Below are 19126 nucleotides of genomic sequence, written 5' to 3'. Positions count from 1 at the left end.
GTACATCTATTTGGAAACATACAAATTTTAGGGAGGCACTATAATATGGAGTTTATACTGTCTGGATTTATTTAAAATATTCATAATATGAGAACAGCCAATAAAACTTGAGATTTGGGACTGTCCTCAGAGATATAGGAATAGAAACAATGAAACAACACAAAACAGAAGAGACCTATAATTCAAGAATTCAGCGTGGTTCAGTGTAAAAATCTTAGTCATTGAAACTAGGCAGGAGGAAATAAGGACCTGAGCAATATCACAAGGGGGCGGTACTTAAACATAACGGCCTGTCAGTCTAACATGGAAAAAAATCATTGGCTGGGGGGGGGGGGGGGCGGGGTGAAGCCAATATAAGCACACACACTTTGGGAAGCTGATTGGTTGTTTTGAAAAAGCTTCTGGTTCCTCCCAAGCCTGAGAGTACATAATTCCAGGTGGAAAAAGAAGCTCATTCTCCCTCGCTCAGTGATCTGCACTCTCAGCCTTTGGACTGTATGTTCTCCAGCCCAGGAGCACCGACCATGCAGCTCTAGTGGCCACTGGGGCCCTTGGCAGATTGTGTAGGCTCTGAAGGACTATGAAGCAGAAACTGTGGGCACTGGCCTTGGCCTTGTTGAAGACATGGTTGTCCTTTTTCCATGAAAGCACAGACAGCCATGGGACCTTGGGAAGCCAGGAAGAAAACTCTTTTGATATTACATAGAAACAAACCAGGCCACACCACAATCTCCATGCGTGGGTGTTTGGAATTCTTTCTTTGCAATCAGCCCAATTTCCACTGACAACAGAAATGCTTAGGAGTGATGTGATCTCAACCTTTCACTTAGAGCTAATATCTAATCATTTTCATAATTGGAAAGACATCAATATAAATATAAATTTCTCTGCACAGAAACTATAGAACTAACAGATGAGGTGAATAAGCTATAAGAAAGTAGACTCAAATTCCTAATTCTCTAACTGTACAACTTACCTTTTATAATGTTTTGCAGTTTAAGAAGTGTTTTCAAAAAAGTTGCTCCATTTAATCAAGTTCACTCTGTATCAAAGATTTTATAATGCAAAGCTCTACTTTATAAAGAAACCAAGTCTCAAGGAGCAAAATGATGGCTTACTCAATGGCACAAACTTACTCACTTACTGAAGTAGTGGTAGCAATACCACTGATTTATAATCCATAAAGTACTTAGAGTAAAATAGGACATTAGTACGCTAAAAGTGGAGACATGCTAAACCCTGCTTACCTTTCAAAGCCAATCTGCCGAAATGTCTTTTCCCACGTTGAGCCTGCAAGAGAAGAAAGGACCATAATTAGTGCACATCAAGTATTCTGATAGCTTTGTCCTGTTTTTGTTTTTTGTGGTTTTTTTGCACACTCTGCTAGGCATTTGTTTTAAAATTTGAAATTTGTTTTAAATTTAAGTGGAGACTTTGTTTCCCCTAGGATGCATCACTGCTTTCTTCTAGTCTCCAAATGGCCTTTTAGAGAGCATTCTACATCCGGAGTTAATAGGACAAATCTGTACCTCACTTACCTGTGGTAAGGCAGTAGCCCACTAACTCATTCTCTAAATATCTGCGTTTGGTTCAGAATAATATGAGCAAAACTCTCCTGACAAAAATAATTAAACAGTTTATTGTAACCTGTACTCTCTAAAATTCAACTTTTACTTTTGTGTAGCATATTGAAAGCTAGAGGACACAGTAGGGGAGCAAAATTTGCCACCCCAAAATGTGTCTCTTTATCATGAGGATTATTTTAGGCTGATTATTTGTAAGAAACAGAGGATACAGGAAGTTTTTCTTTTACCTCCCCCTTAACTGCCTAAAATAGTTTAGATACAGGTGCCTACACCAGAAAAAGAGCTAGACCAAAGAGAACTTCTTTTTACATAGGAAAGATTTCTCTGCATTTGCTTAACTGACATTTTCTTTTCCCTGGTCCCCATGAATGGCTTTCCTACCCTGTGAACTCTCAGGCCTATACTAATTGCCTATCTGGGAGCCTCATATCTTTGGAATGCCCATACTTATTAAGTTAAATTGGTTTTTCTCCTGTTAATTTATATTATGCTCATTAGACCAGCCAGGGAACCTGAAAGGGTGGAGTAAAACTTTTTCTTCCCCAAACAACATTCTGAATTTCCAGCTCATTATACCCCATGCCTCTATCTCACTAATGTTGAAACACAGGATTAACATTTAATGTTTTAAGCTAAATATTTTAACCAGAAATATCCTGAATGAAGAAATGCTATTTTAAGTGGCATGATTTGAAGAGTAGTATATCCAACTCCACAAAACACAGCTGAGTATAAAAAATATTTTTATATAAAAATTAAGGGTTTGTGCTTAACCCATAGTTTTACATTTTCATGTCAGTCAGTTGCAAAAATATTTTAATTTCAGTTACTATTTCAAGTAAACACCCATTCCTAAATTTCTATGTTGTGCTTTGTACTAGTTGCTTGATAATCACAGCAGATAATTACTGCCTTTCTGTACAATTTAGTTCTGTAAACAGGAAGTGGCAGATTTAGCACTGGTCTCCAGGGGCAGCTGAAAAGCTACCCTGCTTCTTTTCCTAAAGTCACAATGAACTAGGATGGTGCTTATGTGTCTTTCTTGAGAACTCTGCCTCACAGGCTTTATCATCAGGTGGCCACTCAGTGTCTCCTAAACATAAGACAGACTTTCTGGAAAGATGCAGTAGCAGTTTCCTTTTTGAGGACTCAACCAGTCCCAAGAGAGCACAAGCATGCTGCTTCCCCATACTCCTTGGTTATGATAGAGCATTTTAGATAATTATTCATAAATGATAAAGGACTAAATATCAGATACGAATTAGACAAACACACATACACACACACACACACACACACAAATTTAAAGCAGATGCAGGTTTATCTGCTTGGATCAAGTCACTCTTATCTAACTGAATTCCAATACACTTTGCTGAACAGGAGTAAATGAAATGGAATTTTAGTTAATCAACTCAAGATTTTCTCATGGCTCTGAACCCAGGTGAGTGTACCCCATATGAATGTTATCTATCCTGTGAGTCACATGTGAAACAATTAAGAATCTCTATTTCAGGGTTTCTTTGAAGATCATTATTCTAGTCCCCTAAGAGCCTAGCAATTAAGAGACTGGCAAAGAATACATACCTGACTCAGAAATCACATTGTATTCCAGGGCAGCTGGCAACTGCCTGGCCCAAATTAAGAAGCAGGAGAGGTTGAGTCTCCTGCCAAGTGAGAACCAGACATTCTGAGCACAGACCAAGTGGGAAGGCTCCAGGAGAAGGGTGGGGAGTGGGCTTAGATGCTACTTTTCTTGAAGTTTCTTTCTTTCAGTGAGAAACAAAGCACCTTTTAAATTTTTCTACATTTGCATATCCCTAGATTTTATTCAGTATATTCCTAAATTAATTTTAAGCAAAATTTTTAGAAAACCTCTTTTTAATTGACTAGATTTATTATCAAAGTAAAACAAAAATAAATGACTTTGCTATACTGCACTGTCAGGCTTTTAAAACATGATGCTTTAATTAAGAAATAGGTTCTATCTTATTGCAGAGAAAGGTAAACTTATTCATGCAGGCAGAATAAGTTATAAGTGTTTGGTGCAAGACTTCCAGAAATCCTTAGAATAAACATTAAAGCCACCCAATCAAGCATAATACAGAGAATGAAACAACTTTATTCTAGTCACTAGAAATCAATTTAATTGATAATTTGAGCATCCTATGTACTACAGGCATCCATCATTGCTTGCTATTGATAATCTGATAACCATCGCAATATGTTAGGTACTGGACTGAATATATTAAAATATGGTTTCTGCCCTCAAACGGCACATACCCTAGAGGGTTAAGTCTTTATGTCTTTTGTGAGCACTTAGTCATGATGAAAGGAGAAACGCACAATAAATGGAACAGACATATCCAGATCCTTTGGCACCAAGAATATTTTTGGCAGCCCATTATTCAGTTGCTGGGGAATTCTTTTAAAGCCATTAGCTATGTTTTACATGGTAAGGTAATATTACTCTCCTTTGCCAGAGCAGTCCAACATGGAGAGAAAACAAAGGGAGGGAGCTGGCAGACTTTCTTGATTTAACACTTTTTAAATGAGATTTAGAGTATAGTCTAAAGCATATTACATTCCTCAGGAAAAATCAAACAACAGCAACAATGACAAAAAGGAAAATATATAACATAGAGAGATGGATACAGCCCATAAGAGGGATTTTCCCTTTGCAGTCTTAGATGCAGTTAGAAATGACTGTGATTCTTCATTTTTAAAAATTGCCCTTCATAGCACAGACATCCCCAAAACAGAACTAAAATCTTTGTGGTGGATTACAAAGATCAGAGGCTGGAAACAAACTGTGGACTGAATGTCATGCAGTCTAGGGAGCAAGTTCCAGTATCCATCCCCTGTGTACAAGGGGACACACTACCCTTTGCACTGACATTCCCAGGACTCCAAGGGGAACTACCACGCCAAAGTGTAGGGCATTCCTTCCTCAAGGCATCAACATTTGCTCCTTCACAAAATGAGCAAAGCTCCATCTGTCCAGTCTCGCTCTCTCCCTATTCACTCCCTCCCTTCTGCATCCCATCTACCTATCAGCTTCTGTCAGCTCCGTGCTCCCTTCTTCCCATCACAGAAAGAAGTTACAGATGGAAACTTCCTTTCTTTGGGAACTCCTTTTCCCAGGCCGATGAGCTTCTATGGAGGCTCCTCATATTACCTCTCCCTCACTGGCTATAGAGGCAGGGCAGGCTGGCCACTCCTCACAGCACCTTGTCTCCCAGGCCACAAGGATCAGGAAGGGCACATGATAGGCTAGTTCAGGCCAGAATTGACCCTTTCCCAGCTGAATGACCTAACTCCCAGGACGCTCTCTCTGCTGGCCTACCAGAGAGCCAAGATCATGAGTGCCCAGCCCTGAGGATATTCACAAAGTTGGCCCTGTTTCCGCCACATGGAGAAAGCTGTGTCAGAGGAAAGAGGGGACCCCTGAGCAGAGGTAGCCTGGAGAGAGAGGAGGGGCTCCAGATGGCATCCCTGTCTGTTCCAGGTGCTCCTGATGCCCTTGCCTTTCCTGTCACTCCAGTTATGAGACAACGATGATTTTAACCATATTTCTTTTATCAAAAGTGAACATTCTCCCCCAAATTGACATGGCAATAAAAACAGCTTACAGTTCATGCTAACTTCCTGTCTATTAGCTAATATAATCCTTCCAAATGCTCCATGAAGTCAGGACTATTATCATGTGCCCTTTGCAGGTGGAAAACTCCGAGTAGAGCAGTGGTTCTCAACCTTTCTAATGCTGTGACCCTTTAATACAGTTCCTCATGTTGTGGTGACCCCCAACCATAAAATTATTTTCGTTGCTACTTCATAACTGTAATTTTGCTACTGTTATGAATCATAATGTAATATCTGTGTTTTCTGATTGTCTTAGGCGACCCTGCTAGCGGTTCTCAACCTAGAACCGCTGCTATAGAGCCTAAGACCATCAAAAAACACAGATATTTACATTACGATTCATTAACAGTAGCAAAATTACAGTTATGAAGTAGTAACGAAAATAATTTTATGGTTGGGGGTCACCACAACATGAGGAACTGTATTAAAGGGTCACGGCATTAAAAAGTTGAGAACCGCTGGGGTAGAGAGTCAGGACACCAGAGCCAATGCTCTTGACTTCTTTACTCCTTGTTCTGTCATATGTTGGGGGCCGGTATTGTTGACCTTTCTTCCTTCTTCATTTTCCTTTTCTATTCTCCTTCCTAACATTTGCCTCTTGCCCCAATCTAGCTACAATATTAAAATTTAAATTTTTTTTTAATTTCAAAGGATTTTTATGTCTGATTATTAATTTTGGAATATGGGGGTGCCTATAGGAGAAGTTATCTGTCATCAAACTTCTTCTTCCACCACCTTCCTTTTATCTAGGACCTATGAGTTTCCTGTGTTAATGTTGTTTAATACTCAGCACGCCCAGCAGGAGCTCAACTGTACAAATGCCCATAGGCGGGGGAAGGCCATGCACCAATATGTAACCTGCAGATGACAGAACAGGGCTGATTATGTTGTCCTTGTTCTAATTTTCCTGTAGTAGTGGTTTGAAATTACAGGGCTTTGGCCCTGGCTCCGTGGCTCAGTTGGTTGGGGTATCACTTACACCAAAAAGGTTGTGGGTTTGATCCCGGGTCAGGGCACGTGCAGGAGGCAGCCGATCCTTGTTTCTCTTTCACATTGCTCTCTATCTCTCCCTTCCTCTGTCTCTAAAAATCAATAAACATATCCTTGGGTGAAAAAAAGAGATAAAATTACAAGGCTTTGCCTGTTACTTGACACCAGGCATCTGTGTGCTAACAGCTCTGCCTCTGGTCATCTGTATTTCCTTGGACAAGTCACTCTTGTGTCTTTCTCTTGCTTTAATGTAACCTTAAGTGGTTTTCAACAAGTCCCTTTCCATTTATAATTTTTTTTTCATAAATGTTACTGAAAATGCAAAACTTTCTATCTTTATGTTGTAAATTGGTTGCTTGCTTTATTCTCATGTTTCCTCGTTGATTACTTTTATCAATAATCCTTTCAATCAACTGTTACTCAAATTCTAATACACAAAAAAGGTAACAATTTTTACTCTACGTTTGCAGTGGTAAAACTGGTCAGACGAGGCATAGATTTTCTTTTAATTGAACACTTTTACACCAAGTCTGTCTTAGACGTTGAGGGCCACTGGAACTTGGATCTGCACATCTGGGTTTTTTGAGTGTTTTTTTTTTTTTTTTCAAAATAACTAGAAGAAAAGGACTAATAATTCATGGAATTAGTAGGTTTTTGCCAGAAAATTCCTATAAAAAATGGAAGTATTTTCATATATTGTAGGGGCTGCCAAGCAGTTGAACACGCAACCTGGCACAGAAATTGGTGACGAAACACTCAAATATCAGGAATTATGCCACTTACAAGTTTTCTGGTGGAAGCCTTATTTACATTATTTTTAACTCTTAGAAGGAAAACATTTTCATATCCAATCAGAGTCAAGATTTTACCAGGCATTGAATGTTGAACATAATGTGAAATTTCTAAGAGAAAAATCAACCAATAGTGACATTTTACTTTGCAAATATTAAGATGCACTTCTGTTGAATTGTAGCTGAAATCTTTTAAACTCCAGAAACGGCTGCTCTAATGGATGATACGTTTCCAAGTAATGCAAATTTCCTAGTTAATGAACAATTTCATCATTTTGGGTTAAATTGTGAGACCTGTAAAATTTTCTGAGTCGTAATTCCCAGATGAGATTTGTCATCAATGATGAGAGAGAATCACTGATCGGCTGCCTCCTACATGTCCCCCACTGGGGATCAAGCCTGCAACCTGGGCATGTGCCCCCTGACCAGAATCAAATCCAGGACCCTTCGGTCCACAGGCCGACACTCTATCCACTGAGCCAAACCAGCCAGGGCTATACTTACATTTTAAACATTTTTTGGATAAATACCCTCTAAAACACACTAAGGCTCTCACATCCATACTTGAACATATAAAACAGTGGTCATCCTATTTTGAAACTTACATTGATTACTTAATGATATATAATGTAATTCTTCCCATATCAATAAATATAGGCATATAATTATTGTAATGCCCATACAGTGCTCCATAATTTAACAAATGCAAATCCATAGTAATTTATATCTAAATTATATCTACATTTTTGCTATTACACATAAAATGTGTAGAACATTTTTAATTTTAGCTTTTCGGTGTTTGATTTACATGTTTATTGCCACAATAGGTGGGAACAAATATTATATTTGTTTCTTTAATCCTCATGAATTCTTTAATAACCAAATATCTCAACTCCAGAAATACTTGAATGAGCATAATGCATGTTTTATGATATCATCTCAGTTGATAAGGGTCAGTCTGAAAAAATACTTACCACAATTGACTTTTTGTAGTGACTAGGACAAGCCTATTTACAAATTTTAAACATGTCTATTTACAAACATACAATACCCTATGAATGAAGGATGCTACAACATTTAAAAGGTTTTCTTTTGAAAAATTACTTTTAAATTACTCTAAGATGAAATATAAATTCTAAATAATTAATTTTCTCACCAAATAATATATTTTAAAAGATAATTGGTCATAAAATTTTTGGTTTAAGATTGGGTCTGATTGGCAGTCTGGTGCTTTTTTTCTACCAACTTATCACTACAATAGCTACAGACACACTGGAACAGAAAAGCTCAAACACACACACACCCAGTCAATCTATTTTCACAAATCTCAGAGGAACTTTCACAAGTAGATCAATTGAATTGTTCTATGCATATGTCTCCCATGCAAACCAAACAAACAAGCCAGCCTTAAAGAAATAAAAGCACATTTCCCACTGCATTCCTCCAAGTCCAGAAACACAAGGCCCATACCAAACAGAAAGTGGACATTGTGCCTTTTCTGCATAAGATGTCCCTTTCTGAACAAACTTCAATAAGAGGGGATTCATGGATTTTAGACCTTTTTTGGCGAAGAATGGTAAGGTGTGCCAGAAAGGTTTCAGTGGAAGTATAGTGTGAAGGATGAGTGAGCTGAGAACTAAATAGAAGGGCAGGAATTACAGAAGGGGGGAGGGGGGAGGGGCAGGGAGGGGGGGCAGGCTTCTCTTTTTAAAAGCCAGGCCACATTGAGATGGGGAGGGATGAGAAGGAAGGTGGGAGGTGAGAGTGAGAGCTAGTAGAAGAGGCCAGGCCAAAGGATGGTGTGGTTTCTTCAGGTTAAGACTATGGCAGCCTTTATAAACCAAAAAGAAGGAAGCTGGTGGTGAGCAGAGTTTGAAGGCACAGAGAGGAAGGATATTAAAAGATTCCTTAGTGGCTAAGCGAGGAAAAGACTGAGCAGGCAGAGGTTCCTGCGAGTAGAGGAAACAGACAAGGAAGAATGCTGGTGGCCCATATTTGCAGCAGAGGATGGGCAGGTTATGCTCTGTCCTTAAAGAGTGCTGGGAAGTGAGGAACGTGAGCAATGTGTACATGAAGAAGCATCCTGGGTGCTTGCCTACTTGGGTAAACGCAGTTACTGTGCAATCCATATATGTTACTCTTTTGAACACCAAAATTGTACAAATAAAGCCATCTGTTTTAGACAGTTTGGAAGATACATAAGGGTACAGACATGTTCTTCATTATGAAGAATAAATATTTATTGTAAAAGTGTGGAATTCTCAGCTGCCTATCAACTGGCTCCATGATATGCTCTGAAATCTACTTTAAACAATAAACCTCTAATATCCATTTGTTAATTTGTTTCCTGTCTCTCAAAAATGTGGACTATAGAAGACACGTCTGGTAACTATAATTTCAGTTGTGTCGAAGCCAGATGAATGGAGTTGCCTGTATAGTCTCATAAGGATTTATTACACATGCCCCCAAAACTGCTTAAACTTGACTTCAGACTTTTAAAAAAAAAACTAGAGGCCCGGTGCATGAAATTTGTACATGGGGGTGGGGGGTGTCTCTCAGCCCAGCCTGCACCCTCTCCAATCTGGGACCCCTTGAGGGATGTCCGACTGCCCGTTTAGGCCTGGTGGGATCGGGCCTAAATGGGCAGTCAGACATCCCTCTCACAATCCAGGACTGCTGGCTCCCAACTGCTCGCCTGCCTGCCTTCCTGATTGCCCCTAACTGCTTCTGCGTGCCAGCCTGATCACCCCCTAACCACTCCCCTGCCAGCCTGATTGATGCCTAACTGCTCCCCTGCCAGCCTGTTTGCCCCTAACTGCCCGCCCCTGCAGGCCTGGTCCCCCCCAACTGCCCTCCCCTGCAGGCCTGGTCCCCCCCAACTGCCCTTCCCAGCAGGCCCAGTCACCCCCAACTTCCCTCCTCTGCCGGCCTGGTCACCCCTAACTGCCCTCCCCTGCAGGCTTGATTGCCCCCAACTGCCCTCCCTTGCAGGCCTGGTCCCTCCCAACTGCCCTTCCCTGCTGACCTGATCGCCCACAACTGCCCTCCCTTGCAGGCCTGGTATCTCCCCTGCTGGTCATCTTGTGGTGGCCATCTTATGTCCACATGGGGGCAGCCATCTTTGACCACATGGGGGCAGCAATCTTGTGTGTTGGAGTGATGGTCAATCTGCATATTACTCTTTTATTAGATAGGATAGAGGCCTGGTGCATGGGTGGGGGCCAGCTGGTTTGCCCTGAAGGGTGTCCCGGATCAGGGTGGGGGTTCCCTTAGGGCATGGGACGGCCTGGGCGAGGGGCTTGTGGTGGTTTGCTGGCCGGCCACGCCCCCCAGCGACCCAAGCGGAGGCCCTGGTATCTGGGATTTATTTATCTTCTACAATTGAAACTTTGTAGCCTGGAGCGGAGCCAAGCCTTCTGCTTGCTCCCTGGTGGCAGCCATTTTTGTTGGGATTTATTTATCTTCTATAATTGAAACTTTGTAGCATGGAGTGCAGGCCTGGGCCAGCCAGGGTGTGCGGAAAGCTTGGCTTCCTCCATCACCAGGGAAACCCAAGCCTCCCTCCTGCTCTCTCGTGGCCGCAGCCATCTTGGTTGGGTTAATTTGCATACTCGCTCCTGATTGGCTTGTGGGACGTGGCTCGTGGGCATGGCTTGTTGGTGTAGCGGAGTGATGGTTAATTTGCATGTTACTCTTTTATTAGATAGGATACTTCTTGAATGCACCAGTTCTCTAGTTTACTTGAAGTTCTTATTATTTAATCCTGCTCCTTGTTATGTGAACTTCATGCTATAGTTTGAGATACAAATTTAATGAGATGAAGATCTACAGGAAAATCGCTTACGTGGAAAATCACTGGAAAGTGCTAATGGTTAATCACAGTCTGCAACCACCTGGGTCGTGTTCAGCTTTGGGGAACGGGTTTGGGACACATGTTCTGACAATTCATGCACAGCCCACAGAAGAAAGGCATGAGACAAGGAGACCAGTTAGAGAATCCCCCTAATGTGGGCATCAAGGGCCTGGCTCTCTTGATTCATATGCTATGCCATCTTCATAAATTAATATTTAATTCATATTTATTTATTTTCTCTAATAAGTTTTTCACATTTTATTTTATAAGTATAAAATATGTATATAGCATTTTATTGACATTTCAGTGTCAAGTGTCAATGTTACATAAACTAGTTTGCTTTCTTAAACTAGTTTGCTATTTTGAGTAGATGACACCAATGGTGTTAATTTCCCTCTACTTCAAGGTGTTCATTTTCTATCAAAATTAAAAATGACGTGCCTGTGCCGAAACCGGTTTGGCTCAGTGGATAGAGCGTCGGCCTGCGGACTGAAAGGTCCCGGGTTCGATTCCGGTCAAGGGCATGTACCTTGGTTGCGGGCACATCCCCAGTGGGAGGTGTGCAGGAGGCAGCTGATCGATGCTTCTCTCTCATCGATGTTTCTAACTCTCTATCCCTCTCCCTTCCTCTCTGTAAAATATCAATAAAATATATTTTTAAAAAAATAAAAAAAAGTAAATAAAAATGACGTGCCTGAAAATTCAGCAGGGCAAATCGCGATAACTCTGCTCTCACAGCAAAATAACTTTGGCCTTGAAACTCTACTCTGCTACTTGTCCTGGTCTACTATAACATCAGGCACTCACTTGAGGTCTAAGAGTTAGTCAAGGCATCTTTAAAATAAGGATGGACAGTGGCTTCGCACAAAAACAATGAAGATGTATTCAGAGCATCTGCGCAGTGTCTGGCACAAAGTAGCCGGTAGATAACTGGTAGCCACTACTAATACAAGGCTCTCAACTACCATTTTAAATGAACAATGCTGCATGTAGGTGATACCGGGTAGTATGAGAACCTTAAATGTGCAGAACAACCACAACCCAATTTCCCCTCTCCATGCACTGTCACTCACACACACAACTTCGACAAAGGTGTGTATGAAAGTGTAGAGAAATAAGCTTTTGAATAGTTTCTCTTTTAAATTTGCACATTATTATACTTAGTGGCAGGTTTCAGTTAATCCATGTTGTAATATAAACTTTTCCTTTTAGTATGTGTTTGCCAAAACTCTCCTAAAATTATTTTACAGGAAAGGTATAGAATGTGTATTTAGGTGAAACCCATAAATAACTATTCATTTAAACTTAAGCCCTTCACAAAGAGCTTACTAAGCTTATAAAAGTATTCAGAATGGTGTTTATGAGGTTGTCCCTTAAAAATGCATATGAGAACATGAATTGCATGTAAGGGATTCTGTCATTTTTGCAGAAGCCAAAATAATAGAATTCCTAAGCTGTCAGACCCAGCTGTACAACACACAGAAAAGGAGTGCTGAGTGCAAAGCTGACCAGCAAGGTGTCTGAAAAACAACAGTACCATTGACCCTTGAACAACAAAGGAGTCGGGGTGCAGATCCCTGAGCAGTTGAAAATCTGCATCCACATATACCTTTTGACTCTCCCAAAACTTAAGTTGCCCTTTGGTATCAATGGGGAATTGGTTGCAAGACCCTCAGGGATGCTCAAGTGCCCTATATAACATGGTGTAGAATGCATACATTTGGCCCTTTGCACTCGCAGACTTCCAGCCGCAGATTAAAAAATCTATAGGGACTTACTAAAAAAATCTGCATATAAGTGGGCCCTTGCAGTTCAAACCTGTGTTTTTCAGCAGGCAAATGTATTTTCTCCAGTAAAAATGCACTTATATTTTTTTGAGAAAAGGAAGAAATTAGAGCTATTTCGGTTTTCTTATTTGCCAGTATTTTTAGAGCACTGGCCAGGACTCCGTGGAGGATGCTGTGCTTTGCAGAGTGAGGGTGGTTTTCACTTTTATGTCCCTTTGGGAATCTTATGCAGCTGTATAGTCCTTCATATGGTTTGTGGCTTTCTTTACACTCACTGCAAACTTCCCACTGCCAGAAATATGTGCCAAATAGTGATGTTCACTTGTAAAAATTAAATAAAAAAACCCTGGCGGACATTTTGATAGCTGGAAATTTTAAGAAAAACTCATGAAGCATATTTAGTTTAAACTTGCCATAGCAGCTAAGTTCTTGTTTTCCCTGAACGTGAATCAAATATAAAGTTTCGACAAAAGACAACTATTTATTACATGGAGGGCCAGGTGACTTGTTGTCTTTCATTTTTAATACAATTAATAAAAAATATAAACTGTGATATATTATAAAATATTAATGTATGTAGAAAAATATCATCTCACCATATGTCACACATTTAAAATTTTGGCATTTGGTTCATATATTTCTTTTTTAAGTATAGCTGACATACAATATTATATAAGTACTAGAGGCCCGGTGTCCCTCAGCCCAGCCTGCACCCTCTCCAATCTGGGATCCCTCGAGTACAGTCGGACATCCCTCTCACAATCCAGGACTGCTGGCTTCCAACCGCTCACCTGCCTGCCTGCCTGATTGCCCCTAACTGCTTCTGCCTGCCAGCCTGATTGACGCCTAACTGCTCCCCTACCAGCCTGATTGCCCCAACTGCCCTCCCCTGCTGGCCTGGTCACCCTTAACTGCCCTACCCTGCTGGCCTGGTAGCCCCTAACTGTCCTCCCCTGCAGGCCTGGTCACCCCTAACTGCCCTCCCCTGCTGGCCCAGTCACCCCTAACTGCCCTCCCCTGCAGGCCTGATCACCCCCAACTGCCCTCCCTTTCAGGCCTGGTCCCTCCCAACTGCCCTCCCCTGTTGGCCTGGTCACCCCTAACTGCCCACAACTGCCCTCCCCTGCCAGCCATCTTGTGGTGGCCATCTTGTGTCCACATGGGGTGGCCATCTTTGACCATATGGGGGTGGCCATCTTCTGTGTTGGAGTGATGGTCAATTTGCATATCACCTCTTTATTATATAGGATTATGTATACAACATAGTTACTCAACATTTATATATATTACAAGTGATAACTGTGCTAAATCTAGTAACCATCTGTCATGGTACAAAGCTATAATGCTATTGATTATATTACCTGTGCTGAACATCACATGCCTATTACCTATTTATTTCATAACTGGAAGTTTATACCTTTTAATTTCCTTTACAATTTTTGTCCTCCCCAACCCCTCTCTTCTGGTAACCATCAATTTGTTATCTATATCTATGAGTCTATTTCTGTCTTGTTTTGTTCGTTTGTTTTGTTTTTTAGATTCCACATATAAGTGAAAATACATTATTTGTCCTTCTCTACCTGAGGTTTTTTACTTAGCATAATACTCTTTAGGTCTATCCATGTTGTTGCAAATGGAAACATTTTATTCTTTTCATGACTAATATTCCATTGTATAAATATACCATATCTTCTTTATCCACTCATCTATCGATGGACACTTAGGTGGCTTCCATGTCTTGGCTATTGTAACTAATGCTCCAATTAACAGAGAGTTGCATATATATTTTGGAATTAGTGTTTTTGTTTTCTTCAGGTAGATACCCAGAAGTGCAATGCCAAGTCATATGACAGTTCTATTTTCAGTCTTTTGAAAAAACTCCATACTGTTTTTAACAGTGGCTTTACCAATTTGCATTTCTACCAACAGTGCACAAAGATTCCCTTTTCTCCACATCCACACCAACACTTGTTATGTCTTGTCTTTTTGATAATAGCCAATGTGACAGGTGTGAGGTAATATCTCATTGTGGTTTTGATTTGCACTCCCTGATGATTAGTGAGGTTGAGCATCTTTTCATGTGTCTGTTGGCTATCTGTATGTTTTCTTTGGAAAAATGTCCACTCAAGTTCTCTGCCCATTTTTAAAATAGGACTGTTTTTGATACTGAGTTTTATTAATTCTGTATATCTTCTGCCAGGTTTTGTTGATGGCTTTTTTCACTGTGCAAAAACTTTTTAGTTTGATGTAATCCAATTGGTTTCTTTTTGCTTTTGTTGTCCTTGTCCAAGGAAAAATATCCCCCAAAATATGTCTTAAATGTCAAAAAGTTTTCTTTTAAGAGTTTTATGGTATCTGGTTTTACATATAAGTAATTAATCCACTTGAGTTTATTTTTGTATATGGTATAAGAAAGTGGTCCAGCATGTAGCTGTTCACTTTCCTATCACCACTTATTGAAGAGAATTATATTTTTCCCCATTGTATATTCTTCCTTCCTTTGTTATAGATTAATAGACCATATAAATGTAGGTTTATTACTGGGCTCTCTATTCCATTTCATTTATCTATTTGTCTGGCATATGTGTGCTGGTACCATACTGTTTTCATTACTATAGATTTGTGGTATAATTTGAAATCAGGAAGTGTGATCCCTGCAACTTTTTCTTCTTTCTCAAGATGCTTTGGCTATTCAGGGTCTTTTGTGATTCCATACAAATTTTAACATTATTTGTTCTAGTTCTGGAAATACATTTGACTCATAATTTAATAGCCTACATGAAAACAGTTAAAAGTAAGTTATTTATTTAATAAATATTTATTAAGCCCTTATATATTTTAGGCGGTGGGAATATTAGCAGTGAACATGGCTCTAACAGTTTACTGGGAGAGAAGTAAAAATAATCAGGATACAAACACACCTATATACATATTATGAAGAAAATAAAGAGAAGATTCAGTTAGGGCAAGAAGAGTTAAAGTATATCTACAAAAAGTGAAAATTTTATATGTGTTTGGGGTTTTTTGAGCAATATTCAAGGAGGAGGATGAATGCAATCTGAGGTTTGATTCTATGTTACCCTTCACACACTGTAATTGGCACACCCTCTTCAACTTAGGGAACTAATTTTAAAAGGTGCAGAAAACAAGTGTCTTCCGATGTCAGCCTGAGTGAGATGCAGAAGGTCAGGGTTTGACCCTCAGGGGCATTTTCAGCCGACCACAGCCTGGGGACTAGGGGTTGCTAGAGGCAGCTGGCACCTGCTCAGGACCTCTTGCCAACTCCTTGTCCAGTAGTACCATGTCCATAGCTTGCAATCACCTATGGTGATTATACTATGGAAATTGGTAATGCCACAAACCAGGTGGTTTTCCTTGAATACCTGAATGTTACAAATTTCCCAGTGTACTACTAGCTGAGACATACTTATGGTGACTATCTTAGCAACTGGAAAGGCTCGATTCAATCAGGCAGATGAAACAGGCTAAAATAGGAGGCTTTGAAAATCTGGGTTCAATAAATCAACTAGAGAGAAAAATCCAGTTACAATGAACCTAACCAGGTAGAGGCCTCAGTAATCACACTTCCCTTGGCCACTGTCACTCTGCCTTTAAGGAAAAAAAGAATAATTGAAAATGAAACAAACTGAAAGCAAGATTTCATGAAAAAGATTGAGTCCAGGCTATCTTCTGCACATTTAGCAAATACCCCAATTCCCTCTCCAGGACTTGCCTCCAAACATGAATAGCCATCAAGATGCTGAGATGTTCTAAAGATGTGGGCATCACTCAAACGTTTGCAACAGCAGGTATCTACAAAGCTATTTCTCTGTTGACTAGAAAATACAAAATAAACACTCTGTTGAACTAGCCCTTATTTCCTCTGAGGTTTCATTGAAAATGACTAAGGAACTATGCAGTCTGACAAGTAAGCATACACCCCGCCCCACACAGCCCGCATCCAATCTGCTTCAGTGAAAGAAACAATACAAATGCTTTACTCGTGTTTCACTTAGTAGCCACAATGAGGGGCAGCCATGTGCTCGGTGTCTGGGTCACACGCACAGTAGAGGAGGCAAGCGACATGCTTCCTGAGTGTCTTTCCTTTGCATCCTCAACTCTCTCTCTAGAGACGGGCAGCCACGTTTCCAAGTATTGTTATCTGATTGTCTTTCAACTCGCTCAGATGTCAGCTTTTTCTTTTCTTAACCTTCCTTAATGGAGACTTCTTTTGAAACTTGAGTTCTTGGCCCTAAGAGTATCCATAGGAGAATCTACTTTCCACATGGAAACGACATTGGTTGGACGGGGAGATGACTTGGGGGAGTTTCCAGGCCACAGACTGGGGAGTGCTCCTCGGGCTCCCCGGGGCCATGGAGAGAGGCTGATGTAACACCGTCTGGGGCAGCCAAGCCTTCCCTTCAGAATGCTGCTTTTTACTGATAAATACCGTGAACATTACATTCACATATAAGAATGTCTGGCTAATCTCTTGGCGCAGAGCAGAATCCGAGTTTTAAATTTGAACGAGTTGAAAAGCAATCGATACACATTTAAAGAACGCAGCAAAATATCAGACTTTTAAAAAGTGTGTGTGTGTGTGTGTGTGTGTGTGTGTAGTATTTCAAAATCTGAGGTACTTAGTACTCCCTAAAATGAAGGGTAAAGCTTTCTTGGACAGACTACAGAATTTTCTTCTCTTTGTGGTTTTCCAGCTCAAATCAAGCCAGACAAACTCTGTCACACACATTAGTTTTTTCTGGGGGCTGATAACGCAAGCAGGCTTCCTTTATTTTATTGTCGACTTTCTATGCTTTAGGTCAAATTAAAAATAAAAATAAAAAATCGGAATTTTTAGGGGAATGAAATGTTTATGACGAAGGCAGTAGACCAGAACGTGAAGAATGCAGACGTGGATTAATGGATTTAGTCTAGGGAGGATTCACAATGCCATAAGCACACGCTTCCTTAATAACAATACCAGACCTGCACAGGGCGACACCCGGTTCCTTTCAGATGTGACTCCACGTAGAGGCAGTGAGTGCAGGCGTAGGTACAGCCCGTTAGGAAAGAGGGCTTTGAAACAGGCATCCTTGTTTCTATGCTTCAGAAAGGGAAAGGAGAGCCATGAAGTAAACCCAAGTTTCTTCAGGGGGAAAGAAGACCTGTGGGTGCTGACGCGGGAGTGCAGTATAAGTTAAGAGGGCATGGCGCAGGGAAAGCCTTCTACTCACAGGGAAACAAAGGCAGGCGCTCCCAGCCAGAGAGGGGCCCTGCCGACAGTCACAACACGCACCTGCCAATCAGGTCCCTGCGCAATGATGGAACAGACACACAGGCTTGATTTGCTATATTGGGACCTCTCTGCTTCACCAAGTGCTTCTCACTTCCCTTTGGAGGGGGAAAAGCCAGAGTTTTATTGTAGTTATTTTTAAATCCCTGGTTCTGAAATGGTGCCTGACACATAAATTCTATAAATAAAAAAATGAAAAAGGGGTATTGTAAATGAATAAATGTGATAACCATGGAACAAATGATTTAACAAGTCAAGTCCGTGGCCTTAATGCCATCACCTTCTGGTCCCCGGATACATATTAAAACCAGGAGTTTTTTTCTGGATGTAGCGTTACAACAGCCAAACGTTCCCCTAGTATTAGTGACTTAAAGAGATTTGTGACCACCTTCCTTAAAGCATCCATTTGTCTCCCACTTTACCGGCCAACACGTCTCTTCCCAAGCTGTAATTCAAAGCAGAGGAATGTTTGGAAATAGCACATGGAGCATTTGGGATGAAAGGTGCGGAGTAATACACGTCTGGTCACAACATCTCAAAGCCAAACACCACCCTTTCCTATGTGTGCGAAACTTACACAACACTTCACCTTCATCCTTGTTTAATGGTTTAATTCGGATGCATTAACGGGAAGACAAAAAATCCTTGGTCTGTCTTAGTGCTAACTCAGAAAGATTTACAGCACTTCGCTGAGGTTTTGGCTGACTGCAGCCTCCCAGCTGCTATTGAAAAGGTGGCCACGCATCAGTCCTTCTGTAAACACTCCCAGCATTAACCACAGCTGCAGTGTCAGTTAGAGCCACAGAAAATAGCCTTGTTTATGTGGTGAGCTGGAGCATCTCCACGCACTGCCCTGCTGAAGTGCAGGACTCACTGAGAGAAACTGGAAAGAGCTGTGATAAGAACTGCACAGGCTGAGATAGCAGCAGGAAAGCCTGGTGCTGTGTGACTAGGGACATGCCACATTCTGCTGTCCTTACTGAAAGTGACTCAGAAAGGTGCCGAATCCCCACAAGCACAAGACATTCTGAAGTGTTTTGACCAAATTCTTACACCTCTTCCTGTATCTTCAAGTAAGATTAGAATGTGCAGACAAAAGAAGGAAAAGGCCCCACTGCTGACTGTGAACAGTAATGTTGCATTGCGGAAGTTTCACAATTTGGGGCCATTTCAAATAAAGTACAGGT

The 19126-nt window shown here is 40.8% G+C and overlaps 1 protein-coding gene across 4 annotated transcripts in view; it reads right to left on the bottom strand.

Moving 5' to 3' along the window:
- PIEZO2 (piezo type mechanosensitive ion channel component 2) overlaps positions 1-19126 on the bottom strand; it is a 348935-nt gene that overhangs the window by 167643 nt on the left and 162166 nt on the right. For all 4 annotated transcript variants that reach the window (XM_080684987.1, XM_080684989.1, XM_080684988.1 and 1 more), the window contains exon 4: positions 1248-1290. In XM_080684987.1, the coding sequence (XP_080541113.1) occupies positions 1248-1290 (43 nt within the window). The remainder of the gene's footprint in view (positions 1-1247; positions 1291-19126) is intronic.

Source organism: Plecotus auritus (genome assembly GCF_963455305.1).
Source record: "Plecotus auritus genome assembly, chromosome: 8".
NCBI classification, from domain to species: Eukaryota; Metazoa; Chordata; class Mammalia; order Chiroptera; family Vespertilionidae; genus Plecotus; species Plecotus auritus.
The sequence above is the reverse complement of the archived record's forward strand: the minus strand, read 5'-3'. Positions and strand labels throughout refer to the sequence as shown.